The 16503-nt window shown below is 50.4% G+C and overlaps 1 protein-coding gene across 1 annotated transcript in view; it reads left to right on the forward strand.

Annotated features, from left to right (window-relative positions):
• Positions 1–6665: 6665 nt before the first annotated feature.
• The window catches only part of SYNM (synemin), a 28365-nt gene continuing 18527 nt past the window's right edge, over positions 6666–16503 (forward strand). Inside the window, exons 1-2 of the mRNA XM_058736720.1 lie at positions 6666–7586; positions 14798–14922. Coding sequence (XP_058592703.1) covers positions 6777–7586; positions 14798–14922 — 935 coding nt within the window. The 5' untranslated portion in view covers positions 6666–6776. The remainder of the gene's footprint in view (positions 7587–14797; positions 14923–16503) is intronic.

Below are 16503 nucleotides of genomic sequence, written 5' to 3' on the forward strand. Positions count from 1 at the left end.
CAACAGGCTCAGAAGAACAATCTGGGATGGAGTCATACATTTGAGGGTCATTGACATGTTGTTGGTATTTAAAGCCACAAGACTGGATTGGAGACAAAGAGAAGTCTTGCTGAGTGATTGGTGGTTGCCAACAAGAACAGGAAGCATACGCAGGGGCATTGAGAAAAGACAGCAGCCTTCCCAAAGCCTCTGCACTCCCCAGACCCCGAGTCCATGAGGAAACGGGCTGTGTCTCCCTCTGCAAAGTGTCCCCTGGGCCCAGCCTCCAACACAGAAAAGGGGCTCCATAACTAGCTTCTGAATAATCTGATCTTGGCCACCACTAATGAACTCCGTGGAAAATGTGTTTTTAAGGGCAGTAATAGCAAACGTGCTGTTCCTCTTTGATGGGAGATACTTCTTTTTTTAGTTCTTAGGATGAAATGTGAGTCTTGTTTCTCTTGGAAAGATTAACCAGGGGAGGTCTTACTGCCATGTGGGGCCCTTCCCAAGTTCATTTGTAGTGTAAATGACATGACTTTCCAAATTAAGAGAGGGAGGTGATGCAGGTTAAGTTACTGCACATTTTTTTCATATGCCAAATGCTATTTTTGCATCTTTTAAAAAGGCAGCCTATACCCCAATAAACACCTGCTGTGCTCCTATGAAACAGTGAGAAACAAATAATCAGCCTTCTTGAAATAGCCAGAGAGCCGCGACAGAGTGGGGAACACTGGGCTCCAAGAGGAGCGGCTGGATTCAAATAGCTTTATTTTTTTAATTTTTTAAAATGTTTACTTATTTTTGACAGAGAGAGAGACAGAGCATGAGCAGGGAGGGGCAGAGAGAGAAGGAGACACAGAATCCGAAGCAGGCTCCAGGCTCTGAGCTGTCAGCACAGAGCCTGATGCAGGGCTCGAACTCACAGACCCCGAGATCATGACCTGAGCTGAAGTTGGACACTCAACCAACTGAGCCACCCAGGCTCCCTGTAAAATAGTTTTATTTATTTATTTATTTATTTAAACAATCATAGGTTTTTAAAATTTTTTTTCAACGTTTTTTATTTATTTTTGGGACAGAGAGAGACAGAGCATGAACGGGGGAGGGGCGGAGAGAGAGGGAGACACAGAGTGGGAAACAGGCTCCAGGCTCCGAGCCATCAGCCCAGAGCCATCAGCCCAGAGCCCGACGCGGGGCTCGAACTCACGGACCGCGAGATCGTGACCTGGCTGAAGTCGGACGCCCAACCGACTGCGCCACCCAGGCGCCCCAAAATAGTTTTTTTTTTTTTTAAGTGAAGTAGGGCATAAAGACGCTGTGTCCTGAATGACTTTATATGCTCTTATTTAGTCCTTGTAGCAGCCCTGTGAGAGAGGAGTTATCTTCCTTCCAAATGAAGAGACGGAGTCTGGAAGGTTCAAGGATAGTCCATGCCTGCTCACCTCCCCCTTAGCCCCATTCAGCTGTGGACTCTGCTGAGCTGTCATCTGCCTTGACCCTCTGGGTCCTGGGCATGTCTCCCTGGCCTTCCTGACACAGAAACTTCTGTGTGATTCCTGGAATGGGGATGACCAATGAGGATGACCCAGGAGGATGACCCATATTTTCTGGGTGTGCACCAGGCAGAGTGAGACAAGCTTCACACAGTATAAGAGGCAGTCTAGGGGGTTGGGTAGGAGGAGTAGGGAGGGCTCTAATCCTGCTACTTTTTACTTGCGTGGCTTTGGGGAAGTTGAATGCTCTGTGGCTCAGTGTCTTCATCATTAGAATAGAGTTGCTCGTACCTACTTCATAGGTTGCTGTGTGATGATGTGAGTTAATCTGCATAAAGCCCTCAGAACCATACCTGGCATATGGTAAGGGCTGTGCTTGTCCAACCCGGAGGCTCTCCATGTGTTATTTTGTCTGCATTGTTACATGGATAAGCAAATGGGCTCAGAGAGGTGGTTGTGCCCAAGGTCGTGCTGATAGTAAGGGCCAGGACGCGAAGCAGCTCCATCTAGTCTATACCACTGTGCCCAGCTCAGATCCACTGCATTTCCCTTGCCCCATGTGGTTCATTTCCTACCTAGCCAAACCTGCAGGGGGCTGGTATGCCTCCCAGACCAGACTTGGGTGTGTAGGAAATAACAACAGATTTGCTTTTTTTTAAAGATCACAACCTGATTTCTATTTAGGGCTCCAATTTCCATCAGGGTGATGAAAACTCAATCTCTATCAGTTCAAGGTTCTATCCTTCCTTGGGGCCACACTAGAATTGTTGAGGACTTATACAATGCCAAGGCACTGAGGTGGGGGCTGTCTGACCTTGTGTCACCTGTCTGTGCTGGCAGCCACCAGCTTTCCACTCCATCCCATAGAGCCTTTGGTCGTCATCCACGTAGGCAGAGGCTGGGACAGTGGACCACCATGGACAGTTGAGCAGGTTGTCCACTGCATAAACATACCTGGATGATGGGATAAGTAGGATTGAAATCCAGCCTGTGGTGTGCTTGCTGGGCTGTGGGTGTAGGTGCAGGACCACTTCCATCCTGAGAAAGGGATACCTTTTTCTTTGCACCGAGGAACTACCAACTGGCCAGGCCATGTACCTCTGGCTTTTTCATCTTTTTTCTTTTTTATTAAAAAAATTTAAAAACATTTATTCATTTTTGAGAGACAGAGACACAGAGTGTGAGTGGCGAAGGGGTAGAGAGAGAGGGAAACACAGAATCCAAAGCAGGATCCAGGATCTGAGCTGTCAGCACAGAGCCCAATGTGGGGCTCGAACTCATGAACCATGAGATCACGAACTGAGCTGAGGTCAGATGCTTAACCAACTTAGCCGCCCAGGCGCCCCTCATCTGCCTTCTTCTAATGTTTACAAAAGGCGTCTTCAAGCTGGTGGGGGCTCTGCTGGAGTCATCCCTTCTCTGTCTCAATGGCTCCCTCAGGTCCTCTGCTACTTCCGGGTGGTGCTCTGGCTCCTGGCCTCACTCACGTGGGGGGTGGGCTCCTGTGAAAGGCTTTCCGGGTCATGGCTGCAGCCTGTCCCCTCAGACCTGCCATCCCCAACAAGGGTGCACCTGGGGAGTTGGGCACAAGGCCCCTGCTCTTGGAGCTCACAATATAGCTGGGGTTTTGCTGTCTCCCTGGGATGCTGCCCAGAAGGGGTACAAGGCTCCCCTCTGTAGAAGCTCTCTAGAAATTACTGTGCTTTCCTGACTCCCCTCCATCTCGCCTCCCCATCCTTGCCTTAACGGATCTTTTCTTGTCCCCTGGGAACCCCAACTTTCCTCAGCGTCCTCCTCTTCCATCTCAGGATTTCCTCCCTGGTTTTTACCTAGTCAGGTGTCTTCTTCAAGCCTTTAAAACTTGCCAGGAAAGGGCACCTCGGTGCCTCAGTTGATTAAGGGTCCCACTCTTGGTTTCGGCTCAGGTCATGATCTCACATTCATGGGTTCAATCCTTGCCAGCGTAGAGCCTGCTTGGGATTCTCTCTCTCCGTCTGTCTCTCTGCCCCTCCCCTACTCTTGCAAGGTCACTTTCTCTCTCTCAAAATAAAATAAACAAACTTAAAAAAAAAACTTAAAAAATAAAACGTGCCATGAAAACATTTCTGTTTTGGCTTTTTGCCTCCCCTCAAGCAATGGAGTGGGGGTGGGACGAACCATTTGAGGGAAATTCATTAATGTCCCTTCCCCAATTGTCCCCCCAAGCTTAGGAGGCCCATGTGTCCTGGGGCATGCTGTTCCATGTCTTCCAAGTAGAGAAAAGACCTGCTATTCCCATTCCCCAAGCCCTATGCAAGCCCCCCTGTTTCTAAGGCTCTCCATGAAACTCTGCACTCTGCTTCCCGTCCACAGCACCTCTCACGGAGACTGGAGGAGGGGACCTTTGCCTGAAGGGGCCCTGGAGCCGCTTTCTGAGTTCTCCATCCTCACGCAGCGCCCCCTATCGGGAGACTGGGAAAATTCCCGCTCTCCTTGAAGGCGCTCTGCGAACTAGAATTTTGTTTTTTTCTTTTTTAAAGTTTGTTTGCTTGTTTATTGAGAGAGAGAGAGAGAGAGAGAGCAAGCGAGGGAGGGCAGAGAGAAGGAGAGACAGAATCCTAAGCAGGCTCCATGCCATCAGTGCACAGCTCCATGCGTGGCTCAAACTCACAAACTGCCGAGATCATGACCTGAGCCGGGATCAGGAGTCCGGCGCTCAACCGACTGGGCCACTCAGGCGCCCCAGAATTTTACTTTTCACAATGGCTGTGTTTAACAACTGGCTCACAAAATTCCTGAAAATTTAACAATTGGCTCTCACAAGCCAGTAGGAGCTGTCCCCAGCACACCACTGCCAAGCCCCAGTGACTCCAGGTTCCGCAATGGGAGGCACCAGCAGGAGATGGGAACGCGGGAAGAGAGGTTTGGGTTTTTCTTCACCTGCTCCCTCCTGGGATGCATTCAGCTCCTGCTCCTCTAGGGGGCCCCCTTCCGGAGCTCCAGGCTCCTCCAGGCTCAGCCAACACTTTCCCCTCCTTCTGTCCCTTGGGCGCTAAGGGCTTCTTTGCTTCTAGCTCTTGCTAATTCTGATACTTCTGCATCCCATCCACCCCTTTGTAGTCTCATTACATCCCATTAACCATTCCCTTCCCTTTGAATATGCTCCTCTGTTTCCTGGCCGGACCTTGCCCGCTCAGGTCTGCTCCTGTGGTCACAACTTCTGATACTTCTGTTCTCAAATTTAGGAACTGTGTGTCCTCAGGCAAGTCTCTCAACTTCTCTGAGCTACAGTTTTGTGAGAATTAAGTGTGATGCATCAGGACATTATTTTGAGAGATTAACCAGTGGTACTTTTTCTTTTCTCTTGCTATTTCCTGGTGCCCTATGACTCCTTCCCAAACTGGGCTCCTGTACCCAATAGCAGCCATTTGTCAAGGACAGGATTTAGAGCAGAAGTAGGGAGAAAGTTTTGACTTTCAAAATGTAAGACCCTGAAGGGCATCGGGGCAAGGAAAACCTAATGGGTAAAGAGCAAAACATCAAGGCCCACCAGTCCCTGAGAAGGTCTCCTACCCTGCCTGGCCAGGAGAGGTGGGCCAGCAGAACCCCAGGTATCCTGGCAAGTTGAAGAATTGAAAATATATGGCTGTCTGCTGAGTTCAGGCAACTGTGCGAGCCACCCCGAAGTGCCCTCGTGTCCCAGTGTGGTCCAGGAAAGATGCTCATACTGATGAGATCCCCAGACAGGTCTGGGCAATGACATCATAGCAGCTGTGTGGCCTGACAAGCAAAGGAGAAGTGTGATGTGCACCTGGGTGAAAGAGAGAAGGATGAACAATGATAGCATGGGTCCAGAGTCCCTGCCCCATGTCTTGGCCCTCCCTTCTCCCTCAACTTAGCCTTGGCAGAAAGTGGGGGGATTCTAAATTGAAAGATATTCACTTCTACCTGGGGAAGGGGGTCTGTGATATGGGTGCTCTAGAAAAGCAAAGAGCCACTTCAGCCCCATTTGTGGAGACTCATGCCTGTCACAAGGAGAGCCCTGGAAGGTGTCTCAAGGGACTGTCCCTGGACCAATGTGCTGACTAACCCACCTTTCCATGTCATCTGCAAAATATATCCAGCCAGTGGATGACTCTCCAGGCCTCCCCTAAGCACTTCTGTCCCCACCAGTCGAGGGCTACTCCAACCAAAGGCCAGCTGTGTTTGTTCCCGTGCCCCTCAAAACCACTTGTACTGGCTATTGTCGTTTGTAACTTGAATAAGTGTCATGAAAGCTAATGACACACAAGTGTGCAAAAGAGAGCTGTGGTTTCGGTGACAATTAAGTTGAGGTGCGATGTTAGAAAAAAGGCAGCTGTCACATTAGGTGTAGTGGTGACAACTGTATAAAGTTTGGGAAGATAAGAAGTGTCTAGGAAAATTCTGCGCTCGGAGAACTTCAAAATCTCTTTAAGTTCTCACTCCAAAAGAATGAAAATGATACCGGAAAGCGGAGACTATGTCCTTTATGGGTAATTTCTATAAGGAGAATGTGAAACTCTAGTCAGCCCATATCAAAAGAAAAGTTTTGGCTGTATGTACATCGAAACACTGGCAAATGAATATGCATTTATGTTTAAGTTAAAATAGAATATTTAATGCACATCTATGCATGTGTAAGTAAATGTGCATATATTAGATTTATAGAGGTATATGTTTTAAATTTTGGTATATTTAATTTTTATTAAGTTTATTTTATTATATTTAAATTTTATTAAATGTTTTTAAATAATGGTTTTTGTTTTTGTTTTTGTTTTTTTTTACATAGAAAAATAGAAAGGCTCCGATTTCCAGTACTGGGGATGAGAAGTCTCCTATAAGCGACCAGTTCTCTCAGTGGAGACTTCTATATCCTTCCATGGACTCCAGGGCACTCGGGTGCTCTAGGTGCGCGTGTCGGGGCAGCGACAGGGACCTCTCTCCGGCATCCCTTCTCCGATCCCTGCCCGGCGAGCGAGCCACCGCCCGCTTTTAAGTGACTGTGGACGACGAGGACCCCTGGTCACCCGGTCCCTGGGCCGGGCGGCCGCGTGGCGCCGCTGTTATTCCGGCAGGGGGCGCCATCCGGCCGCAGTGGTCTCGCCGGGCCGCGCTCTGATTGGCTGGTGGCCGTGGTCCGCGCCCGCTCCCGCCCGCCCCGTCCGCTAAGTGCCCGGGCGCGCCCGCTCCGGCCCCAGTCTGCGGGCCTCCCGGGCAGCGGCGGGGCCGGAGCGGCGCGGAGGAGGGGACAAGACCAGGGCAGGAGGGAACCGGCCGGCAGAGCCCCGTACGCCCAGCAAGATGCTGTCTTGGCGGCTTCACACGGGCCCCGAGAAGGCCGAGCTGCAAGAGCTCAACGCCCGGCTCTACGACTATGTGTGCCGCGTGCGGGAGCTGGAGCGCGAAAACCTACTCCTGGAGGAGGAGCTGCGCGGCCGGCTCGGGCAGGAGGGCCTGTGGGCCGAGGGGCAGGCCCGCTTCGCCGAGGAGGCGCGCGGCTTGCGGCAGCAGCTGGACGAGCTGAGCTGGGCCACGACTCTGGCCGAGGGCGAGCGCGACGCGCTGCGGCGCGAGCTGTGGGAGCTGCAGCGGCTGGGCGAGGAGGAGCGCGCCGCCCGCGGCCGCCTGGACGCCGAGCTGGGCGCGCAGCGGCGCGAGCTGCAGGAGGCTCTAGGCGCGCGCGCCGCCCTCGAGGCGCTGCTGGGCCGGCTGCAGGCCGAGCGCCGGGGCCTGGAAGCGGCCCACGAGCGCAACTTGCGGGAGCTGCGCGAGCGCGCCGCCCGCCTGACCATGAGCTACCGCGCCCGCGCCGCCGGCCCCGCCGCGTCCCCGCCGCGCCTGCGGGAGGTGCACGACAGCTACGCGTTGCTGGTGGCCGAGTCGTGGCGGGAGACCGTGCAACTGTACGAGGACGAGGTGCGCGAGCTGGAAGAGGTGCTGCGGCGCGGCCAGGAGAGCCGGCGCGAGGCCGAGGAGGAGACGCGGCAGTGCGCGCAGGAGGCGGAGGCGCTGCGGCGCGAGGCGCTCGAGTTGGAGCAGCTGCGCGCGCTGCTGGAGGAAGAGCTGCTGCGGCTGCGGGAGACGTACGAGCTGCAGGCGGAGGAGCGGCAGGTCCGTGCGCCGGGACCGCCCCACCCCGGACTCTGTGGGTGGTGAGGGAAGGGGAGCGGCGGGGCTCCCCGGACCCGCTGCGTGCGCCCTGGGCGTGGCGTCGCCGACGGGTGGGGCCGGTCCGGAGGTGCCCGAACGGCCCCGGGAGCTGGGCGCGGAAGGGGGACCTCGGGGGTCCCGGCGTCTCACCAGCCGCAGGAGAGGAGCGCGGTGTGTGGGACAGCCGGCTAGTGCTAATGTGGCGGGGCCGTCCGTGCCGTCTAGATAGGTTGTCAGTTTCTTGAGCTCTTGAGATGAGAGGGGGCATCCCGACAAAAGACCCAGTCAGCTCCAGGTTCTCTTTCGATTTCCTGTGCTTCGAGCACCTGATTTACACAAAAGTGAGCCAAGAAACCCCTCCCTCTGACTTCCACAAGTGGCCGCAGAGGTGACAGCTCATTCCTTCTCGGATAGGTCTCAGCGCCGGGAGGTTTCTTAGGCACAGTCAAGCCCTTACCGGGCGCCATTCAAAATGACAGCCCCTTAGGGGTAGTGCACCCTTGGGGGAAAACTTAAATTGTTCCTAAAACGGCTTCTATTTTGCCAGAGTGATTTCCCTGGAGGAGGCAGCTGGTTTGGCTCTCTGGGCCACTCGCCCTGTTTGTTCTTGGGAGGGGCAGGAACCTTCATGCAGAAAGGAGCTTAAATCAGAGATGTTTTTCCCACAGCACAAGCGGGCCATCAGATCGCTGGGTAGTGTAAGGGTTGTGGAAACGTGCTGGTCCCTGTGGCAGGATGTTATTACAAGTGCAGGGTAATATAAACAGTTACTATTTCGGAGAGGCAAAGCCCAAACCTCTGACACTGATCGGGTGACACCTGTGACTGATTATTGTGTGTCCATCCAGTCCAGCACCGGGGTTGGCCCTGGTCCTGCCTCGTCTAGGCCAGAATTGAAAATACTCCCAAATCGTATTATCCTTAGTTCTCAGGACGGCAGTTGACAATAACATCCACAGAAATTCAGAACTATTTTAAGGGGATAATTTGGGGTTGAAGATTTGGGTAGAGTGATTTTGTGCCCCCCCTTTTTTTTAAAGTTAAAAGTAAATGAAACATGATGGTTGTGGCATAGCGGACCATGGTGATGTGACAGGTGTCCACAGTCAGCAAATATCTATTGGCTGCTCGCTCCTAGGTCCTCAGCACTGCGGTGGGGTTTCATTATTCAAAGAGCTGGAGCCTAGATGGGAAATACTGTAAAGCAACACAGTACTAAATTGTTTGGAATTTATAGTACTTTTAAAAATGTTTGTTTATTTTTGAGAGAGAGAGAGCTGGCTGGGGAGGGTCAGAGGGAGAGGGAGACAGAGGATCCAAAACAGGCTCCACGTTGACAGTAGAGAGTCTGAGCTGAGGCTTGAACTCACAAACCATGAGATCATGACCTGATCCTGAGCCGAAGTCGGCCGCTTAACTGACTGAGCCACCCAGATGCCCCTAAATTGCCCGGAACTTAATCTTTTAGGATGTGGGTCTGGTTGAGCCTCTGCCTCATAATTGTCAAAAGCATTCTCCTGGGGTTGTAAGTGGAGCAAAGATAGGGACTGGCTGAAGTGTGTGCTGATTTCCAGAGCTTTCTCTAGACTCCAGAGTGCTTCCCTCTCCAGTGATGACAGCCAGAGATGCTAGTTCCACGGGGCCCCATGCACTGTGTTGCGTGTAAGTTAAAAGTATCTTAGTAGGCTTTCATGGAACTTTTAACCAAAAGGAAGTGCCAGCCAAACTTCCTGTCCACTGAGCCCCTTTTCAGGGACTCTCTGCTCCCACCTCAAGGGCCCGGGCTGCACTGGCACTTTTAGAAACTGCTTCTTTGATGTGTATCGTGTGGGCCAAATCCTCACCATTTACTGTAGTCGTAGCTCACTTGGCCCATTCTGGAACATTGAAGCTCTGGTTACAGGGTTCTTTTTTAGCCCAGGACCCTTTTCCCTGTAAATAAATCTTAGTGCAGCCTCAGATAGGAGCAGATAAAAACAGAGCTCTTCTGACTGTGCAGAAGTGGGGACTTGGGATGCACAGTTGGAATCACTGTCCCGCTCTTCCATGCAGAGACCGGGGCCCAGCGAGGATGTGCTTTCCCTGGGGTCACACCTGGGGGGGGCTAAGACCCCACCCTCAATCTGTCCGGGTGATACCTCTCTCGCTGGAATTTACTTCTTTGCCCTAAAAGTAGAGAGCAAGGAATGTCAATGGGGCTTGGATTGTTTTCACTTCCAATGTGTGTAGATTTCATTCCTTCCCTATCCCTATTCCGAATCTTTCCCCTGTTAGCTTAAAGCAGCCAGATTTCAAACTGCATTTCCAAAGATTCAACACCAACCATTAGAGTATTTTTTTTTTAAAGTGTAAAGATACCAGGCATTTGTTAAAGAGTAAGTATCAGTGACTTAAGCCCAAACCCTTGATATCTTCAGATTCTATAGATGCTCTGGGGACCCTGAAAATGCAATTAAAACCCGATTTAGCTAATATAGTGTAGTACATGTTTCATCACTAAGAGTTAGCCTTTATCAAGTGCTTCTTTTGCGTCAGGTACCACAGGGACCGGGCTTTTCCCACAAATTCACTCTTAGTCCTCACCCCGATCTTATGAGGTGGATACTAAAATCAGCCCCATTTTACAGATGATGAACTGAGGCACAGATGATGAATTAGGTCCACCTAGTTTGTAAGTGGCTAAGCCAGGGTTCTATTCAGGTGCCAGTATCTGAGCGACTAACCACTAAGCCACATCTTTGCTCCCATCCAAGATAAACATTTAACCGGTATTCTCTAACTCAGGGCTAGCCCAGTGGTGCCCAGTTAATCTGAAACTCCTAAAATCCTTTCTGACCCTTCCAGCTGGCTGTTGTTAGGATACTTTTCCTGTCAAATATGTTTCATTTGGCTTTTGTGTTCCATGTGGTTTAATGGGGCCCCTCCCCTACCCCTCCTGGAGGCAGGAGCTCCTGCTCAGCGCCCAGAGAGTCTTCCTGGCTCTGGGCCTCCTGTGCAGCCCAGGAGAATGAGATGCTAGCCAGGACTCTCTTTCTGGGAAAAGTGGTTTTTCCCCTAAGGCCTACATATTAGGCCTTCTCTCTGTTAGGCCTCTCCATCAGAGTTGCCAGAGAGAAGTTTGCTGAACTAGACATCCAAGTCCCCAGCATTTTATACTCACTTAAAGCCTGAGTAATACACCCTGTCTCCCAGTTTGTAGGAAGGAGCTTTGGACAAAAACTTAAGACATTTGTGGTTTATGCCAGCCTTACCCTATAAAGACTGAGATTTTTTGCTTGCAAAACTGAGCTCTTCGCCTTTGGGGCTAACTATAAAAGGCTTCCAAGTCCCCAAAACGTGACTGAATGAGACCTTTCTTTTGATTAGAATAGGAATGGGTTAGCCACCCTGCCTGGGCCTGAATTCTGGCTCTACCACTAACTGTGTCTCCGTTTCCCCATTTGTAAAAAAGGGATCATAAAATCCAATTCACTCATTCATCCGAGGGCTATTGAGCACATAATGTGCCAAGCAAGCTTGGTTCTTAAGTACCAGGGATATAGCAGTGAACAAAACAGAGAAAGTCCCTTGACTTCACAGGTCTTGAGGTGGAAGCTGCTCAGTGTTCAGGAGGCGGGCCTGGCTGGGGCAGAGGAAGCAAGGGGAGCGTGGCCTGTTAGGACTTGGGCTTTTGCCCTGAGCTGCATGAGGAGCCACTGGATGGCTCTGAGCAGAGGGGAGTGGTGGTCTGACTGTGTCTGAGTGGAACTGCTCTGGCTGCTGTATAGAACGTAGACTGCGTGGGGCAAGAGTGGGAGCAGAGCAAACTTTTTAGGAGACTGCAATAATAATCAAGGCCGGAGGCACTGGATGCTTGGACCAGAGGCAGGGGTGGGGTGCTGAGAGGCAGCTGCCCTCCAGAGTTGAAGCAGACAGGGTTTGCGGATGGATTGGATGACAGTGGAAGAGAGGGACAGAAATCCCAGTTGATGCCAGTGCTCGTGGACTGAGTAACTGGAAAAAGGGAGCCCTCTTTGCTAGAGGGGGTTGGGGCAGGTGATTTGGCGGATCTGGGTGGGAGATCAGAGTTCACTCTGGATGCCTCTTAGATACCCACCTGGTATTGTAGCATAAAATTATGCACCTGGAGTTGAGGGTATTGTCTGGACTAGAGCTATAAACACTTAGGATTCAATTAACGCTTGTTATTATGAATACATGCAGGTTTGGGTCTAAAACAGGTTATCGTGGTATTTAAATCCCTCCAGCTCTAACACTCAAGATCCTGAGTGACTGTGACATTTGCAAGCTCTTCCTATTTTGTTTGTGTGACTTGCTCAGCAAAGAGCGGCTTTGCTGTGGGTAAGAGAACGATTTCTCTGGACACTGTCAGCAGCACGCTTTCCCTGATGCAGAGCTACATTTCATCATCTGTTGTGATGCCATCCAAAAGTTCCCTAAATAGTAACTAAAAAGGTGACCTCTCTCCCCAGCTTTTATAACATTAGGCGGATATGCTTTCGCTTGGTTACTTAGGATCAGCGTGCTGTATCTCATACTCCAGTGCGTCTGGCCTGGCCTGGCCTGGCCCACGGTTTGAAAACCTCTGGCAAGGTAGAAACCAGGTCTGAAGCTTTCTTCAACCAGTAGGATCGGTTACAATTTCTGTGGAGACTGTTAGGAGCCAATAATAAGTCTTAACGTTCCTGCTTCCAAAAGTCAAGTAATTTTCCTTTGACAGTTTAGGGAGGGTTGAATCACATGGAAATACAGTGGGAACTATATTTTTTAACTTACACCCAGTTTGATTTTCTTCCTCGTATTTTGTGGGGGTGCAGAACCATTCTAGAGTGCCCTCTGGGGAGAGAGAGAGAATCTTTGGGCATACCTCTTTGGCCTGGCTGGGGGGTCCTGACCTCCTCAGGACGTTTGTGGTTGGAGAATCGAGTGCACGTGATATTTTTTTTCTAAGCAAGTTCACAATAATTGAAGTTCTCTATAAAGAATACATTACTACAGATTCTCAAATTTTGAGATTTAGGTTGAATTTCATGTAGTAGGAAGGAGTAATGGCTGTATGTTTACAGCATATTTTAACTCTAACTTATACCTGGGATTATACTCCCTCTAACATGGGAGAACAGAGGATTTTAACACCAAGACTTAACTATAGATGAAGGAATATCCTGGCTAAATTCTGGCAACCTTGTCACTTAAATCCAGACTGGCCAATGGTCTGCTTAGGTGAAGGTCTTTATCTACTTACATGCCAGTTTTCCAGGAGATTCACAGAGATCTACTCTGGGATACTTGCTAGTTCTTAAATTTACTTCTTTGCTTTAAAAGCTAAATAGTTTCAGTTTTTTTGTTTTTAATCACCCTTTATATACCAGGAGAATCTAACAATCATTTGCTGAGCTAGAACTCTTTGGGAGGCAGAATTATTTTCCTGAAGATTGTGCATTGTTTAAAATGGTAGATCCAGTGTGAGATCTTAGTTCATTCTTTGGTTTTATTTACATATTAATTGTGGACCTTTAGCATATCACCAGGTGCCTTTGCTGGAGGGATTACATGGGGAATGGAAATAGATCCCCTCTCCTTCTGGTGTTACAGTTTTTGAATTCCACAAAGATAAATATCTAAAAATGTAGCCAGTTTAGTGAGCTGTATTCAGAAATAATGCTGTTTTCCATTACAAACCGGAAGTTAAAGTATATGGACTCATTCCAGTGTTTAAATATGTGCTCAGTTAATTATTCCTCAGAACAACTATAAAATATTACGCAAAAACTACACTTCAGAGTAATGCAAAGCTATAAAATGGCACTGATGGAGCCATTGTATTTATTAACTAAAAGGTATTGTCGATGTAAAATAGCACAACTTGGGGTGCCCGGTGCGGGGGGGAGCTCAGTTGGTTAAGCATCTGACTTCAGCTCAGGTCATGATCTCACGGTTTGTGAGTTCAAGCCCCGCATCGGGCTCTGTGCTGACAGCTCAGAGCCTGGAGCCTGCTTCGGATTCTGTGTCTCCCTCTTTCTCTCTGCCCCTCCCTTCTTGTGCTCTGTCTCTCAAAAATAAACATTAAAAAAAAAAAAACCAACTAAAACCACATCTTGAGGAGGTACTATTATCTTGATCATTTCCAGTCCAACTCACCAGTTGTGTACTGTGCAACGTAGAGGGAGTGGGCATTTTTCTAGAGGAGGGGGATGCCCAACGTGGCAGACCAAGCCCGTCAGTGTCTCCCAGCCAGGGGGAGAGAAGGATAGATGTAATCACCAGGTGTGAGTGGAACCAGCATAAGGGCTTCGAGGATGATGTGAGCATGTGCAGAGAGAGTGCTTATGACTCTGTGCTACAAGTACAGTCAGAAGATTTATATCCCGTTCTGAATTGACATTTATGCCTAGAAGATATTTCTGTCTCATCAATGTAGCTTTCTCCCCAGATGATTGTAAAGTAGCTTTTCTAGGTGAAACACAGAGCTCTGTCAGTGTACCTGCTTATTGTTGGGGAAATCATGAGTACGGAGAAAATTCTGTTTCACATCTGAGTGACTTCTGTTTTTGATGTTGTAAACCCCCTGCTCTCTGGTCTGGGCTTACTTTCAATAGCATCTTCGTAGACTGGTTTGATGTGCTGAGTTTCCTAAGCAGAGATTCTTTAAGAGACTCCTAAGCATTCATTATTATTAGAAAGTAGGAGCAGAGGAGCCAGTGTCCTATCAAAATCGTCCATGTGCAATACAAAACAACTTTCATGTGGGGATGCCTGGGTGGCTCAGTCGGTGAAGCATCTGACTTCAGCTCAGGTCATGATCTCACACCCCGTGAGTTTGAGTCCTGCGTCGGGCTCTGTGCTGACTGCTCAGAACCTGGAGCCTCTTCAGATTCTGTGTCTCCCCCTCTCTCTGCCCCTCCCCTGCTCACTTGCGCATACTCTCCCTCTCTCTCTCAAAAATAAACATTAAAAAAAATTTAAAAAAACTTTAATGTGGAAGAAATACTGTATTTAAAAGTCAAAATATAAAAATGCCCTGACAATGACTGCATCTTTAAGAAGCCTAGAAGTGTGTGTGTGTGTGTGTGTGTGTGTGTGTGTGTGTGTGTGTCTTGAACTGTTGGTACCTTCAGTTTGACCAAGCAAAGCTCTAGTCCTGTGATCTAAAAGCCCTTTGTTCTCTTTAGAGAGTGATTACCTGCCTGGAGGATGAGAAGGCGGCCCTCACCTTGGCCATGGCGGACAGGTTGCGGGACTATCAGGAGCTTGTGCAGGTGAAGACTGGCCTCAGCCGGGAGGTGGCAACATATCGGTAAGGATGCTGTGCGAAGAGGTTGCCTTGGCGAAGCTAGAGATCCCCCGTAGCCTCCAGAGTCCATGAGGCTCCGTGATAATCAGAGGGCAAACCCTGGCGTGGCCAGCCCTGGAGTCCAGGGCTAGAGAGGAGGAAGAGCGGGGCCTCACTTAGATCACCAAGCCAACTCCCCCCCCCCCACCCCCCCAGTGATGGGAATGGCAGAATTCATACCCTTGCCCGGCATCTGCGTGTCCTGGGCCCCAGGGAAGAGTTTTACATGTGTCAGCTCCTTAGATCCTAGGAATTAGCTCCTGCATTTACAGAGGGACAAACTTCACTCAGGGAAGTTATGGAGCTAGAATGTAGGGGGTCAGGACTCAGACCCAGAAACTCCCAAGTCCACGTGCCTGTTGCACTGTTCAAATCTCAGGGCTCTGATTCTACTCCCCACAGCTTTGGCCTTGAGGAGCTGCATTTCTGCCAGCAGATGAGCATGCTACTTTAGGCACTTGGCTTTGTTTATGGAGATGTTGACTTGAATCGGGGGGGTGAGCAACCCAGATTAAAAGGTGTCAAAGCCCTCAAAGGGGCTGGACGCTGGGTGGGCAGAGAACATAGCCTGGGGCCCCTGGAACTGCCTGTGGGCCAGCAGAGCAATGCTTCCCTTGGCGTTCCTTTCCCCTCCCGCTCCCCATGGTAAGCAGTCTTTGGTTGGGGTGGTGCCCCATATTTCCTGCAGCTTTCATGCTCAATGAGGACTGGGTACAGAGGGGCCCAGATCTCAGACACTTACAGTGGAAGCACTTTAGGAGACCCTGGATCCCCGCTTGTGAGGATGATGATGGCAACCAACATTATCGAGCAAGCCCTTTGTGGCTGTTCACTATTCCACAGTCTCCCTCTCTGGGTGGGTAGATATTCCTCACCTCTTTCCCAGGTGCGGGAGAGAGGGGCCTGGTAGCCACCCCCCCCACCTCCACCGCTTCACTTCCAGGATATGTCGGAGCATAAATTGATTGCGGGTGTGAACGAGCTCTGGAAAATCTGCCTTGGCAAGTGAGTAGAAGACACGGTCATAAGTGCCATCCTTTGACAACATCACTGCTAACAGATTGGGAGAGTTCAACCTGGAGAGGAAAAGGAGGGGACCAGGGTCCACTCGCTTGATTAGAGACAGAGCCAGGGCAGAGGCAGGCCTAGTTCAGCACTCCCTGTGGGCTGCACAGTCCACAGTCTTCTGATCATGATTTTGCTCTCAGAATATCCAAATGGCCTGGGTAGCTTTGATGTACATTAGTAGCCTAATGCAGCCTCGGGCCAGCCTCACTGTCTGTATTGTCTGGAAGGACTCGCCTCAGCCACCCTCTCATCGAGGCCCTTGGTACCATCAGTGAAGAGGGAGCAGGCAGCGGGGCAGCCCCTGGCCTGGGCCCAAGGCAGCCACTAGGGGGTGAGGTCTGCCTAGGGCCCAGCAGCTGAATGGAAGGGGGGGCAAGCCAGTGGGGGCTTTGCTGCGCCCCTCCCTCTGAAAGCCGTGCTGTGGCTGAGCGCTGCAGAGGCCGTGGTAGTCCAGATGCGGACAGAGGGTGGAGGAGG

Source organism: Neofelis nebulosa, chromosome 7 (genome assembly GCF_028018385.1).
Source record: "Neofelis nebulosa isolate mNeoNeb1 chromosome 7, mNeoNeb1.pri, whole genome shotgun sequence".
In the NCBI taxonomy this organism is placed as follows: Eukaryota; Metazoa; Chordata; class Mammalia; order Carnivora; family Felidae; genus Neofelis; species Neofelis nebulosa.